This window comes from Trichechus manatus, unplaced genomic scaffold, assembly GCF_000243295.1.
Source record: "Trichechus manatus latirostris isolate Lorelei unplaced genomic scaffold, TriManLat1.0 scaffold00075, whole genome shotgun sequence".
NCBI classification, from domain to species: domain Eukaryota; kingdom Metazoa; phylum Chordata; class Mammalia; order Sirenia; family Trichechidae; genus Trichechus; species Trichechus manatus.
Genome location: NW_004444011.1, coordinates 11,995,770 through 12,010,618, shown reverse-complemented (window position 1 = coordinate 12,010,618; position 14,849 = coordinate 11,995,770). Strand labels below are relative to the sequence as shown.

The 14,849-nt window shown below is 38.4% G+C and overlaps 1 protein-coding gene across 3 annotated transcripts in view; it reads left to right on the top strand.

The window, feature by feature from the left end:
* The first annotated feature begins 958 nt into the window (after positions 1–958).
* Positions 959–14,849, top strand: part of STAM (signal transducing adaptor molecule) — a 69,581-nt gene continuing 55,690 nt past the window's right edge. For all 3 annotated transcript variants that reach the window (XM_004380558.2, XM_023735075.1, XM_023735074.1), the window contains exons 1-2: positions 959–1,183; positions 12,107–12,191. In XM_004380558.2, coding sequence (XP_004380615.1) covers positions 1,144–1,183; positions 12,107–12,191 — 125 coding nt within the window. In that variant the 5' untranslated portion in view covers positions 959–1,143. The remainder of the gene's footprint in view (positions 1,184–12,106; positions 12,192–14,849) is intronic.

Below are 14,849 nucleotides of genomic sequence, written 5' to 3'. Positions count from 1 at the left end.
TTACATGCCATATCTGGAAGTATAATTTACATAATTTTAATTTAAACGCAAGATGCCCTAGAAATTTGCTCCAAGTAGGACACAATATCCCTAGTACATGCTCCTTAAAATTTCTACATTACGTAGCCAATTTTTATTTAGTAAACTTATAGATAAAATTGTTAAACATTTTAAATTGCTAGGAATCACTATTTCATTTCTAGTTCTCTTTCTTGCTCGGTTGAATCGACTGGACAGCAACAGGTTTGGTGTGGTTTTGGTTGGGGGTGGGCACTGTAGAAACTCTTGACTGTGATTTCTTTTCTAAAATCCACAAATGCTTAATGACTGCACGATTAGGAGTCAGTACATGCCAACGCCCTACTAAAAGTGCTTGCGACAGAGATTCTGTCCGGAGTTTATGGACTCTCGGGAAGGTGCCAGCGTTACCTCACATCACCGTGAAGTCGCGCGCCCAGACACTCCTCTCTTTAGGGATTCCAACCAATCCGTTCAGCTCATATGACTTCCTCCAAACAAGTTTCATGTTCACCTAAGATAGTGAATTGAACTCATAGCCTTTTTACTTAGAAGATGACCCAAACTGAAGGCGTTTCCATCCCCTTCCATAGGGCTATAAGGTTATGACAACTGACAGACGAGAGGAAAACGAGATCACTCAATCCAAACTGGATCCTATTTTTCTCTTCAGTCTCTGATTCACTTCTGGGGGAGCTAGTTGGTTTCGGCGCGCCCGGAGGACCCCGCCCTTCGGAGAATCCTGGCTAAAGGAAAAGCAGAAAACACAGGCATTACTCCCACTCTTACATGTGACTCATCAAAAAGGGGAGTCAGGCGGAGCGGGCGCTTTGGTTGGGCCTGTTTTGGCGGGGCAGGTTCCGGGCAGGCAGCGCTGAGGTCACTCAGATTCCCGGCATGCTCCGCGCGCGGGGCCCTCTCATCTCCTTCGCTGTTGCCGCCGCCGCCGTCGCCGCTGCTGCAGCAGCGGTTGCTGGGGGTGGGTGAGAGGAGGGGCTGTCGCGGACCCTTTGGAGTCCGCCTCAGCTGCTGTTTTTTGCCTGAGGAGTCTTCCTTTTCTCTTCGCACCCTGACTCCTGTGGTGTCGAGGGGGAGTCCCTGTGGACACCTCGGCACGCAGTGGAGATGCCTCTCTTTGCCACCAATCCCTTCGATCAGGATGTTGGTAAGTGTTTTTGCCGCTCCCTGTCCATCCCCCACTAGACTGCAGTTCCACTCTGCCCGCTTTCTGCTAGTATTTTGGAGCCCCAGGCCAGAGCCAAGGTCTTTCCCTTTCCCAAGACTGCCACTTTAAGAGTTTGGAGAAGATTGGGGGCTTGGCGCATCCTCTTAGTCTGGGACTCAGAAACTGCGAAACAGGCCTTGAGGTAGGACTGTGGATTTTGAAAGAACGACTTAAGGGGTTCGTGTAGCGAGTCTGGAAGGAACAGCTGGTGTAGCATCTGGTGCCAGGACGGTGCTTCTGGAAGAACCGGCAAGAGTAGGATTATAATCCTGTAACAAAGTGTTTGCCTGGACAAGTATTAAACGTCTGGATCTGGCAGATTGTTTTAGGTAAGGTTCCTCGTTGTCAGGTGCCGTAGAGTCGGTTCCGACCCAGAGCGACCCTATGTACATCTGAACGAAACACTGCCCGGTCGTGCTCCATGCCCACAATCGTTGTTATGCTTGAGCCGATTTTGAAGCCACTGTGTCAGTCCATCTCGTTGAGGGTCTTACTCTTTTTCGCTGACCCTCTACTTTACCAAGCCTGATGTCCTTTTCCAGAGACTGGTCCCTCCTGATAACGTGTCCAAAGTACGTGAGATGAAGTCTCACCGTTCTCGCATCCAAGGAGCATTCTGGCTGTACTTCTAAGACAGACATGGTATTTTCAGTCCATGTCGGCCCATGGTATATTCAGCATAATAAAAGATTCCTTAGAGGATTTAAAAATCTCTTTTGTAACTGTATTTGGAGGAGGAAGCTTCTGGTTAAGAGAAGAATCTCAAAAATGTTGCGAGAGATGAAGCTGAAATACAGTGGTGAGGACCTGACCCCATTTTGGTGCCTTTTAAGGCTAGGTCTCTGGACTTCAAGGAGTATGGAAGAGGACCTTGAATCTGGAAAGGAGTTTGAAATGCTAATTTTTCATCATTTTCTGAATCGTAGGTACTAGGTTTGATCATACCAATTCAGTGGGCCAGCTTTTTGCTTATAATTTTTCTGGCGTGAGGGAATTAATTATGGGAGTTTGAATTTCCTGGAAGAGAATTTTGGGATGATTTGAATGAATGTAGGAATTACCTTGGCATACGGTGTGGAAGTATGCCAAATACCATTTTCTTAAGGCAGACTAATAATTAAAATAGTAAAGAAATATAAGTAAAACTTTATGGAGTTACTTTATATGTCTTTGCATATTTTAATTATGAAAGGTGGATGCTGAATTTTACTCTTTTAACACTTACTTAACAGCATTTCACTGAAGCTTGGGGGTTTGGTTTAAGACTAGAAAAGGGTTTAATCTTAATTCTGCCAAAGTTACTTAAGCTCTTTGAGTCTCAATATTTTCATCTTTAAAGTGGGGCAAAACACATTGTGTTCTGTTTTTAAATGAAATAATGTGTAAAGGGCCTGCTACAGTGCTTTTATATAGTTGACAATAAATGAAATCTTTTTTAAAAAATTTTTTGGTCCCAGTTTAAAAGAATATCCTGAATTTCAGCAGTGGATTGAACTTTAGGCGTCATCAATAGTATGGAACCGACTCAACGGCACCTAACAGCAACAATAATACTTTAATAATTAATTGGAAAATTGCATTTAATTTAATAAACACTTAGCATACAGCATTTATGGGACACAGTGCTCAGTGAGACAAGAGATACAACGATGAGTAAGACATGGTTGCTGCTCTCAAGCAGTTTTACAACTTACTACATTAATCTTTAGGGCAAATACTTAAAACGTCTTAATACTTGTTTCATATGTCTCTAGCGCCTCTATCTAGTCTTCATGATCCTATATCATGTAGCTACCAACTACCTAATCACCTCTTTTGTCCTACTGACTTTTTTTTTTTTTTAATTTATTTTTGGTCACAGTATACATAACCAGACATAAATCTGTTCACAATCTCTACATGTGCAGTTCAGTAACATTGGTTACATATTTCACAATGTATCACCATTCTTACTATCTCTACTTATATTGTTATATCACCATTAATTTAGATTTTCTGCTCCTTGAAGTTCCCATCTGTGCTTTACATTGACTGTTGTCACTTTGAACTCATATAGACAATTCTTTATAAGAGTGCAATGCTCAAAGCAAGCGTTTTTTACTAATTGAGCTAAACTGTTGTTTAGTTTAATGATGGCTTCATGGGATAGTTTTGGTTCAAGGTTTAAAAATTTTAGGGGTTCCCCCTAGTCTCAATGAATCTGGTAAGTTTTGTTTCCATATAAACTACTGACTTTTTGAGGGGGGGTTAGGGAGAAATCCAGGTTTATTCTCCAACAGACAGACAACATCAGTAGGTACGACTACAGTGGTTTCTCCGTAGATCATACATTCATAAGGCATTATTAGTTTGACAGCCTCTGTTGTGTTCTGTGTTCTCTGTAACAATATCTACTTCACTGTAAACAGGTACTATTTTTGGGGTCACTTACAATTCCAGAAGGAAAGGCAAAACTTGGCAAAACAAAAGCAACTCTTTTTTGGATCCTAAAAGGCCAGGTGCAGTAACTAAAGAGACAAACTTTTGGTAACAGTCTTGATCCACATTTCAGTGTGTGGGCCTTCCTAAACTACTGACTTTTTGAATGCACATTTCCATTGGATTCAGGTACATTTCTTAACATCAAATCCTTTCCCTACCTATACCACCTGGTTCAAACACAGGCTTCTTCTTGCCTTTGTGCTTTTGCTTCTATTATTCTACCTTTCTACATATCCTCATGTTTTAAGACCAGCTCAGAATCCAACTTGTTTTACCTGAATAATTTCCTGATTACTCTATCCTAGGGTTCTCAGCAGCGCTATAGATATTTTGGACCAGATAATTCTTTGTTGTGGTGGGGGCCTGTCCTGTGCAATGTAAGATGTTTAGCAGCATTCCCGGCCTCTACCCAGTAGATGCTAGTGGCCCCCACCTTACCCCCAGTTACAAAAAAAAGTCTCCACACATTGCTAAATGTTCCTGGGGGAACAAAATCATTCCCAGTTTAGAACCACTGCTCTAGCCCACTGTAATTTCCACTCTTTTCCAAACTCCTGCAACGCTTTTTGTCTTTACCAAATTGTGTAGCATTAAAGATAGCTGTAGCTTATCTTATGTTCTTTAGCTGTTTTAGAGATTGCCACGTATTAGTGCTTAGTAAATGTTTGTTGAATTGAAAATGTCAGTTGTGCCTACTAGACAATAGGTTTCTTGACATTGTTTTGTTCCAGAAAAGGTTACTTTTTAAAGTTAGTCGGTTTTGGTATTTGGATCAATTCTCTCATGATCCATGTATTTAAATATGGTAGGTTAGTCTAAGACCCTAAAGAAACTTGCAGTAAATAATACTTGGACAGAGTCAAATAGGCACCTATGTTACACTTAATACTAGTATAGCATGTAGAATACCGTATGAAGAATTTATTTAACAATATTCCTTCACATTTGTCCACCAGTATGTTGATAATATTAAAGTAACTCACACTAACTCATTTGATATAATTACTAATCACTTAACATTTGTATACGGTTGCACTTCTTCCAAATTAATTATTCTAAGCTTTATTCACACGGTGAAACTGTGAGTCAGAAATCTACTGACTTATGTTACATAGCTTTTTATATAGAGAGAAATGCTGGCAGTTGCTTTTTCCCTAAAGAAATGCTTAAACATGTTACTCGAATGTAAGCCCCATGAGGACAGGGATTTTTGTTGGATTGTTCACTGATAGATGCCCAGCATCTAGGCCAGTGCCTGGCACTAATAAACATTCGGTAAATACTTACTGGATAAATCAATTTCTTTTTGAACATTATATTTCTTGCTATAATTCAACTCTTGATTTGTAACAATAGCTCATTCCAACAAGCTTTTGTTTGAGAGTTCCTAGTGACTTCTATCTTGTCAAATCCAATGGTTGATTTCTAGTCTGTTTCTTTCTTGATCTCTTAGCACTCCTTTTGGTATACTATATTTTCTTGACTTCCAGGACATCAAACTTTCTTTGATTTTCTGTTTAGTCTTTCTTGCCTCTCCTTTTTTTTTGACTTCCGAATGTCAGTTGCCCTGAGGCTCAGTTCTAGAACCCCTTCTCTTTTGACATTTTTTTTCCCTGGAGTCTTAGGAGGCAATTTAGCTTTGCATTAAGAACTCAAGACTCTGGAGCCACAACTGTCTGGATTCAAATCCCAGGTTTGCTGCTTACCAGGAGTGTGACTTTGGGGCAGTTCTACTCTGTCCTATAGGGCTGCTGTGAGTCAGAATTGACTCAGTGGCAATGAGTTTGGTTTTTTGGGTACTGTGTGCTGAGTACAGTGAATATGCCCTCAAGGATTCTAGTGTTGGGGTAGTCTGTATTTATCTTCTTAAAAGTCCTTGAATCCACCCATCCCTCCCTGCCATGCTTTCTATTCTCACTGCAGCTGTTAGTGATCTTCTGTTTTCCCTGACTCAAGTCTGTACCAGTCATTTTCCAGGCTGCTGATAGTGATATTTCTAAAACATAAATGTAATCCTATGGCTCCTCTGATTAAAATATTTCAGCAAATCTCTACAGTTTTCATGTCATTTGAACATCTCAGCATAGCATGTAAGCCCTTTTAGCATTTGGCTCCTTTTTACCTCTCCAGTCTCACCTTCCATCACTATCCTAAAGACATATTTTGCTCCTAATTGGTTTTTGCACCACTGGTGTAGTTCCTCTGGCCTGACATATCCTTCTGTTCGTTAGTCCTCATTAGCGTTTTTTTAAGGAGATGATGCGTGTAAATCACTTAGTACAGTACCTGGCATATAATAAGCAATGTAAGCATCTTAGTTCCTTTTATAATAAAGTTAGAAATAGATGTGGTACCTTTGGGGACTACTCAGATTCTAAGGGGTATAATGAGTTACTGTCAAAACGTACTCAGCAGAGAAATTTAAAAATTTTGAATATAGGTATGTTAAGGTCTGATACCACTGGATTATTAAGAGTGCTGCTCTTTCTTTCTTGTCTTCCTATTTTACCTGTCCTGAAAGATAGTCTTTCTGATGCTTTTTAGGTTACCATATCTATTTTGTGCTCTTCTTTGAGGTGCTTCCATGCTGTTCTTTTGAAGCCTACTTCCCTTTCTGTTTAGCAGAGCTTTAGGTTGCTTTTCTTCGTTGTAGATATGATTTTCAGTAATCGGGAGACACAGGGTCATTTGATGACACCCTTTGAAGAACTAGCTTCCATAATCCCAAAAAGAGGATAATAGCTACAAGACTTGTTTTTCTCCATGGCCATTCTTAAGGAACTGTTAATCTCCAAACTGAATCTCCAGTCCTTTACCAGCCTGAGCATGATGGGTGATCATCTTGTCAGCCTTTCCCACCTCCCACTGAGTGTCATAAATCTTGAGAAAACTAAAAGTAGCTGCTTATCAGAAAAAAAGTTCTCCAATCCAACGAGAAGACTCTTGAAATTCAAATGAGGCTCTGTGTGTGATTTGCTGGTGTTGTTAGGTGCGGTGGTATCTGCTGTGACTTACAGGGAGCTGTATTACGTATAACAACAAAACGTTGCCGGGTCCTGCGCCATCCTCACAATCATGACTATGTTTGAGCCCATTGTTGCAGCCTTGTGTCAGTCCATCTCATTGAGGGCCTCCCTCTTTTTGCTGACCCTCTACTTTACAAAATATGATGTCTTTCTCCAGTGATTGGCTCCTCCTGATGACACATCTAAAGTAAGTGAGATGAACTCTCACCATCCTTGCTTCTATGGAGCATTCTAGCTGTACTCCCTCCATGACAGATTTGTTTATTCTTCTGGCAGTCCTTGATATTTTCAGTATTCTTTGCCAATCCACAATCTGAACGCATCAGTTCTTCTTCAGTCTTCCTTTTTCATTGTCCAGTTTTTGCCTGCATGTGAGGTGATTGAAAATACCGTGGCTTGGGTCAAGGCGCACCTTAGTCTTCAAAGTGGCATTTTTGTTCCTTTGTTTGTTGGCTTTTTCTTTCCCACAGACCCTATTTTTTGCTTAGAAAATAATTATTTTTGACTTCATTTGCTATTCACAAACCATGTCGAACTGCTACTAGTAGTTTACGTTTTTCTGATTTTAAAAATATTTATTGTTTTATAATCAAAAAAAACTGTGCTTTTGCATTTGCTGATCTTGAGGAACATCAATAAATTAAGGGAACAATTTCAGAGTTCTCAGATGAGTTGCATTTCTGATGTGTATACAAGTTTGAGTCAGATACTGTCCTACTTATGTGTAGATAAGGTAGTTATCTACTTTAAAGTAGACAAGGTAGTTCGTAAGTGCTTACTTAACATAGCTGCTAATGACTATACTAGACACTCCTGGATAAGTTATTAATTTAGAAACTGTAAGATCATAATTACGATAATGGTTCATACTTGATCAGACACAGGCCTGTCATCTTTTACTTAACTATTAACTTTCCAACAAGTTATATTTTAATAAGTTTTTAAATAGGTGATAGGTTTTTAAGCTTTAAGTATGTTCCTTTAAAAATATGCATTATGATTTTTCCAAAAACAGGTTGCTTAGCTACTAGTCAGTAAAACATAAACCTGTTACTGACAAGTTGATTCTGACTCATGGCAACCCCATGTATTACAAAGTAAAACTACTGTATAAGGTTTTGTTGACTGTAACTTTTATGGGAGCAGATTGCCAGCCTTTCTTCTACAGCACCACTGGTTGAGTTTGAACCACCAACCTTTAGGTTGATAGTCGAGCACAGACTGTTAAATGCACTACCAGATCAAAGTAAAAACTTGCTTTCCTTGTCAAAAATAAAGTAAATGTTAGACTAGGGGATATTGTTTAAGATGACTCGCAACGTTTTGGGGTTTCAGAGGGGTTGAGGGTCTATGGGATAGAACTCGCAGACTCCTCAGTCAGAGCAGCTCCCCTTGGATTTACTTTACATATTGGGTTTCTCTTAGATAAGATTTTTATTTTTTTTTGAAAAGAGTGTGCCTGCATTTAAAAGTAAAATTTGAAAACCATTGAACTAGATACTTTTAAATGTCTCTACTATGTGTTTCTAAGGAGCCCTGGTGGTGCGCTGGTTAAGCACTCGACTGCTGACAGAAAGGTTGGTGGTTCGAACCCACCAGCTGCCCCGTGGGGAAGGCAGTTCTAGTCCGTCCTATAGGGTCACTATGAGTTGGAATCGTCTCAGTGGCAATGGGACTATGTGTTTCTATAACTTTTATGGATTCATATTGCAGATGCATGATTAGATATAGCATTTATTAAGTGCTTACACTGAGAGCATGAATATTGAAAAAATTACCAAAGTAGAAATTGTTATTGTTTTCAAGGGAGTTACAATATAATATGGAAGCTTAGACAGTTCTGTGACTGTTTGACTCAGTTATACTTTAGTGTACACTCAAGCCAGAACAAAATTGAGCCACATTTCCAAATTTGCTTTCTAAGCAACCCATTTAGTTTCCAGAGTGGCATTATTTCTCATGTTTTCCTCTTTCAGACCATTCTTACATATTGGCAATAGATTAATTCTTTCTAAATGTCTGGCTCTGGTTGGATTATTCCCTTGTTCTAAACCCTTTCTTGACTCTATGATGTTTCTTCGATTAATACAAATATCTTAACTGGTATTTTAGATTTTAGTATGGTTTTCTCCCTACTATTCCAACCTTTAAGAAAATAGTTTAAATTTCAGCTAGGCTAGATTCTTTGTTATACTTCTCCTTCTGTTTTATAACTTTACTCTTGACTCTATTCACTTATAGAAGCAGAAGAGTTCGCTGTTAATCCTGTTCTCTCTGTCTTAGTTTCCAAAGATATCAAGAAGCCTTCTCTGAAACTCCTCTCTGCCTTAGGCTCTTTACTTTTCTTTCAACTTGCTTAAGGCTCTGTATTTTTTCTGTGGCACTTATTCTATCTTATATTTAGCCTTTTACCTGCTGGTTTCATTTTTCTCTTTTACATTTTAAGCTACTTTTGATAGGGTCTGGCATCCTGTCTTCCTGTCTCTGTGTCTTTTATAAGGACACCAGTTATATAGGATTAGGACCCATCCTACTCTCGTATGACCTCATGTTAAACTAACTGACAACATCTTCAAGAACCCTATTTCTAAACAAGGTCACATTCACAGGTACAGCAGTTAGGACTTCAGCATATCTCTTTTGGAGGACACAGTCCATAATGCCAGTCATTACAGATATGAATCTCGGTATAGATCATCACCCCTCTTCCCCTAGTCCATCTCAGGTTAAAAAAAGGAGAATATCAGTGAGGACCTTGGTGATATCATCCCTCAACTTATTAGTTCTTTGAGTTACAGTACTCCAGCCAAACAGATTACCTTCCACTTCTGTACAGCTGTCATTTCAGAAAATATTAATGGTAGTTTTTTTTTAGAAGTTTTTTTTCCTCCTACATAGACTCTCTTTCTTCTAAGTTGCTTTTTTGTTTTCTATTTGTTTTAGTTGTCTTTTCCTTTATCTTATGTTAGATGATTTTCTCAGATAGCTAATAATCATTGGTTGTCTGCCTGTGGTTAATACTGGAGAAATATAAAGCAGATTGGAAGCTCTGATCTTGAAGGTGGGCCTTGTTGACTTTCAGCTTCTGGGTGAGCCTGTGGAGCCTCCGCTGTCCTTCCCTCTGACAACTATCTTTAGTATCTTCTGGTCTTTCCTCTTGGGCTGACTTGGAGTTTCTAGAGAAGTTCTGCCTGAACGTGAAGGTCTGAGTGGGGTGGGAGGGTGACCAGTATAGGTTGGTTTCTTGGAGGGTAGGTGTTGTGGGGGTCATCAAGATCACTCCCCGATTCAGTGATTCACTGGAAATACAGAACTCAACGTATAGTCATACTCATGGCTGTGATTTATTACAGTTAATGGATGCAAAGCATAACTGGCAAAGGAAAAAGGGCACAGTTCAAGAGGAACTAGGCACAGGCTTCCAAGGGTCCTCTCACAGTGGAGTCACTTGGGATACACTTAATTCCCCCAGCAGTGAGTTGTGACAACTAGGGAAGCTCATTAGAGACTTAGTGCCCAGGATTTTTATTGTGGGTGGATCATGTAGTCACCCTCTGCTTAGCACATACTCAAATTCCAGACTCACAGAAGGAAAGCTGGTGCTCAGCACTAACAGTTTAGGCACAGTGAGCCACTGTTACCACTTCTGGGAATGGTGGGAACTCTCCTGAAATCCAAGTTCCCGGATACCAGCTAAGGGCTAACTTTTGTAAACAGATCTTTCAAAGGATAATAGGTCTGCTGTGTTAACTCTTTTACACAGCAGGTCTCAGCATTCATGTAATTTCTTAATTCCTTTATTTTTGGTACCCGTGTCTCAACTGTGCCTGGTGTTACCTGGTTCAGAGAAACTTTGCTTGACCCTCAGAAAACAAACCCTTATTCTTTTGCTCAGGTGGTGGAGAGGTAGTTACTAACGACCTTGAGTAGGGAAGATGAAGCAGGGACCTACCTATATCTCAAACAACTTTCATCCAGTGCTACTAACTTTAAGCCCTTCTTCCTCTTCATCCTCATTTCCAGAAATTTTTTTCTGTTACCAGTTCTTGAGCCTTTTGAGAATTCACTGGTATAAAACAGGTTGGTTCTTAAGCATTTCTTCTTACTGCCAGTATGATTCACCTTTCTTGAGTCTTTTAAGTTGCTTACCATGTATGTATCTTGTTATACAGCTTTCCAGATATTGTTGCTGTTATCTTCTCTCATGTTTTTGTTATACTTACTTGTTTGTCTTTAAAAAAAGCCCCCTAATTGTAATTAACCCAAAAACCCGTTGCCATTGAGTCAATTCTGACTCATAGCAACCTTATAGGACAGCGTAGAACTGCCCCGTAGGGTTTCCAAGGAGCAGCTGGTGGATTCAGACTGCCAACCTTTTGGTTAGCAGCCAAGCTCTTAACCACTGCACCACCAGGGCTCCTATTGTAACTAAGGTAGGAACTAAATTAGATAATTTTGTTCAATCTACCATACTTCTATTGATGTTCTTAATTTTCTAAATTTTGATTTAAGGGAAATATTCAAAGTTTGATTTTCATTCCTACATTTCCTCCCCCTCTTCTCAAGAAATGATCTCAAATAAGATAATTAGTTTAATTATCTAAAACATTTTTATAGAGATCTGGGTTGCTATGAGTCAAAATTGACTCGATGGCAATGAGTTTGGTTTTTGGTATGCCTATCCTGTGTTCCTTTACTGGCAAGTATAGCTAACAATTATTAGATAATGAAAATAAAACTTATTTTAATCTTTCTGTTTGCACATAAAGGTATACTTGTATATAATTTTTTTTTTTTAAATAGAAAAAAATCAATGACTTTTTTTTTGATAAGTGAAAACCAACTGAAGTGTGAATGGGGAAAATAATTGTTACAGGTAAGATGGGAAATCCCCCTTTCTAAAAAATGAACCTAAACATCTCATAATCAGGTTGCTGGCAACTATTTTCAGTGGTAGAACTCTTGCCTTCCATGCGGGAGACCCAGGTTCACTTCCTGGCCAGTTCACCTCATGCACAGCCACCACCCATCTGACAGTGGAAGCTTGCTTGTTGCTATGGTGCCGAACAGGTTTCAGCAGAACTTCCAGACTAAGAGGGACTAGGAAGAAAGGCCTAGAGATCTACTTCTGAAAATCAGCCGTAACAGTCTGATCATGGGGATTGCACAGGAATAGGCAGCTTTTCATTCAGTTGTGCATGGAATCTGACTCGATGGCAGCTAGCAACAGTAACAACAACATTCTGGTTTATTATTGATATTTGAGTATATTATAGTTTGGTAATTTGAATGTAATTATAAACCTTTTGAAGATTTGTTTTATAATGTTTTTATAATTTCTTTTTACAATGTATAGAGAAAGCAACCAGTGAGATGAATACTGCTGAGGACTGGGGCCTCATTTTGGATATTTGTGATAAAGTTGGTCAGTCTCGCACTGGGTAAGTGTTGCAGTTTCAAAGGATTTGTATTGATTCTTCCTTTTTATAACCATGGAGAAAACAAGGATTAGGAAGGTAAAGTATATTACAGTTGAAATTTAGTTTAAAAAGAGAATGTTTTTGCTAGGAAGATTTGAAGAATCATGCCATTTAGGTTACTCTTTGTAACCAGTTAGGGTAACATGACTGGTAAAAATGTTGATTCTTTAATTAATCACCCTTGTCCATATTTACATCCTGAAGTCTGACTTTCTTCACTCATTTTTAGAGTCATTAGTGATTTCTTAATTACCAAGTTTCATGATTATTTTTGAGTTTTTTTCTTCTCATCACATCTGCGGCAGTGACTATTGAAGGAGAGACAAATTAGGGAAATAGAGACCAAAACTTTTTGGCCTATGTTACAGTGCTTTCTAAACATTGTAATGAGTGGATTAACAGGTGTACAGATTAATGATTTCCTTAAGTCCTGGGCTAATAACGTCCAGCTATTAGCAGCCCTGTTTACCCTGTTGTGCCATATAAATGTTATTGTTTTATTTAAATATATTCATGTTAAAAAAAAGTTAGGGAGCACTGCTATATTATACGTAATTCTTCTGGTGGTAATCTTAACCCTTCAATGGGTACTTGTTTGGCTTTTCCTCCTACTCTCCTAAGTATAGATGTTCCTTAAATTTTCCTTAGCCCATTTTTGTTTTTTACACTGTTTCATTTGAAAACTCATGCCTTACAGATATCATATGTGGGTGACACCTGAATCTTCAGAGCTGATTCTTTTTACCCAAGCACTAGTCCTGTGGACCCAACATTATTTCTGGATATCATACTATATAGACCCTAATCTCACCATCTAGTACCTGAACCCATGTTACTTGTTTTAAACCTACTTTTCCTCCTGTGTTCCCTGTATTTGTTAATGTCAAGATTATTCTGCCATTTGCACTTAAAACCTCAGAGTTACCTCCCCATTTATTTTATTACTAAATTCTGTCATTCTGCCTTCATAATATCTCTAAAAAAGTTGATGTAATAAAGCCTCCTTAAATACTTGATCATGTGCCAAATCATACAGGGCTAGTTTTCATTTCTGCGCCTTCATTCTAGCCCTTTTTGGTCTCTAGTGTGTTCCCCCTGTCTCGCCCCCAAAGATTCTCCCAAACGTGGCCTCTTCCCCTTGTGGTCATTACATTTTAGTATATTAAATCTTGTTCTCTCTGACCCTGTTAGTTCACTAATTTAATTGAAATTTTAGTAACTACTGTGTGCCACATATCCATTCCTTTTTCTCTATTTCTGTTGGCCCCTCTACTTGAGACATTCCTTACCATGCCTAGACTAGTGAATTAACCTCTGACATTTCTTTCCATTTCAATCTCTTTTCTGCCCAATTCTTATATCCAGTTGCCATATAACAGCTGTAAGTAACTTTGTTACTTCCCTACTTTCCGTACTGAATTAAGTTTAAACTCCCTACTCCTCTGAATCATTTTTTATTTACTTCTCTCTTACATATCATTCTTTTCAACTCAAGTATTTGATTTGCCAGGGCTTTCCTATCTTAATGCCTTTGGTCATTCTATTCCTTCAGCATGGAATGCTTTCGTCTCCCATTTTCTGTCTCTGTGTTTCATATCCTTCCAGGTCCAATTTAGAGATCACTTTTTCCACAAAGACTTTTCTTATCCCCTTTACTGAAAATAGTATCATGGTCCTCTGAATCCTCAAAATGCTCTTATCAAAACCATTCTTATTCATGTTTCTGTCTTATAGTAATTTATATCTAGTAAACTTAGATTTGTAGAATGAAAGGTCCATGAATTTTTGTTGTATAGAGGAAGGAAGCACATAGCTTAGTGAGTGAGAGCATGGACTCTGGAGTCAGACTGCTGGGATTTAAATCCTCTGCTATCATTTAGCTGTGTCACATTGGGATGTTACTCTGGGTCTTAGTTTCCTTGTGTGTTACATAAGAAGAAAAATAGTACCTACTTCATAGTGGGGGTTGTTGTATGAGATTATTAGTGTATATGAAGTATTTGGAATAGTATCTGGCACATGGTTAAGTGTTAAATGGGTGCAACTCTGCCTGCTTTTGATTAAGGTCATGTTTTGTGATGGTTTGTCTGTTGAGGACTGGTTATCGACCTACATCCATCCCTGTATATTGGAGACAAACAACTTTTATCTAGCATTCCAGTTGCAAAATCCCTCCTCCCTCTTTTCATTCTGCTGGTTTTCTTTTTATCTTTATTTCAGTATTCTTCATTTTGTAGACACTTTCTATAATAATTTGGTCAGTTGCTTGAATTATTAGAATATTCTATTTTCTTTTCCTTAGTTAAAAAACAAATTTGTAACCCATCTGAAATTCTTATGTTATGTAACGAAGGTGTAGAGATCAATTTGTTTTTCTTTATGTTAACGTTATTATGCCAGAAACATTTATTACTCTTTTCCCTATTTTATTTTTTCCTTGTATATTAACAATTTATTAATTTATAGCTTTAAAAACTGTATTTTCATTTGTTTTTATCTAGTATCAGTAGGTTTAGATATGCTAATTTATTATGAAACTTTTTTTATCCCTTTTTATTATATGTATATTTTTTATTGTACTTTAGATGAAGGTTTACAGAACAAATAGTTTCTCATTAA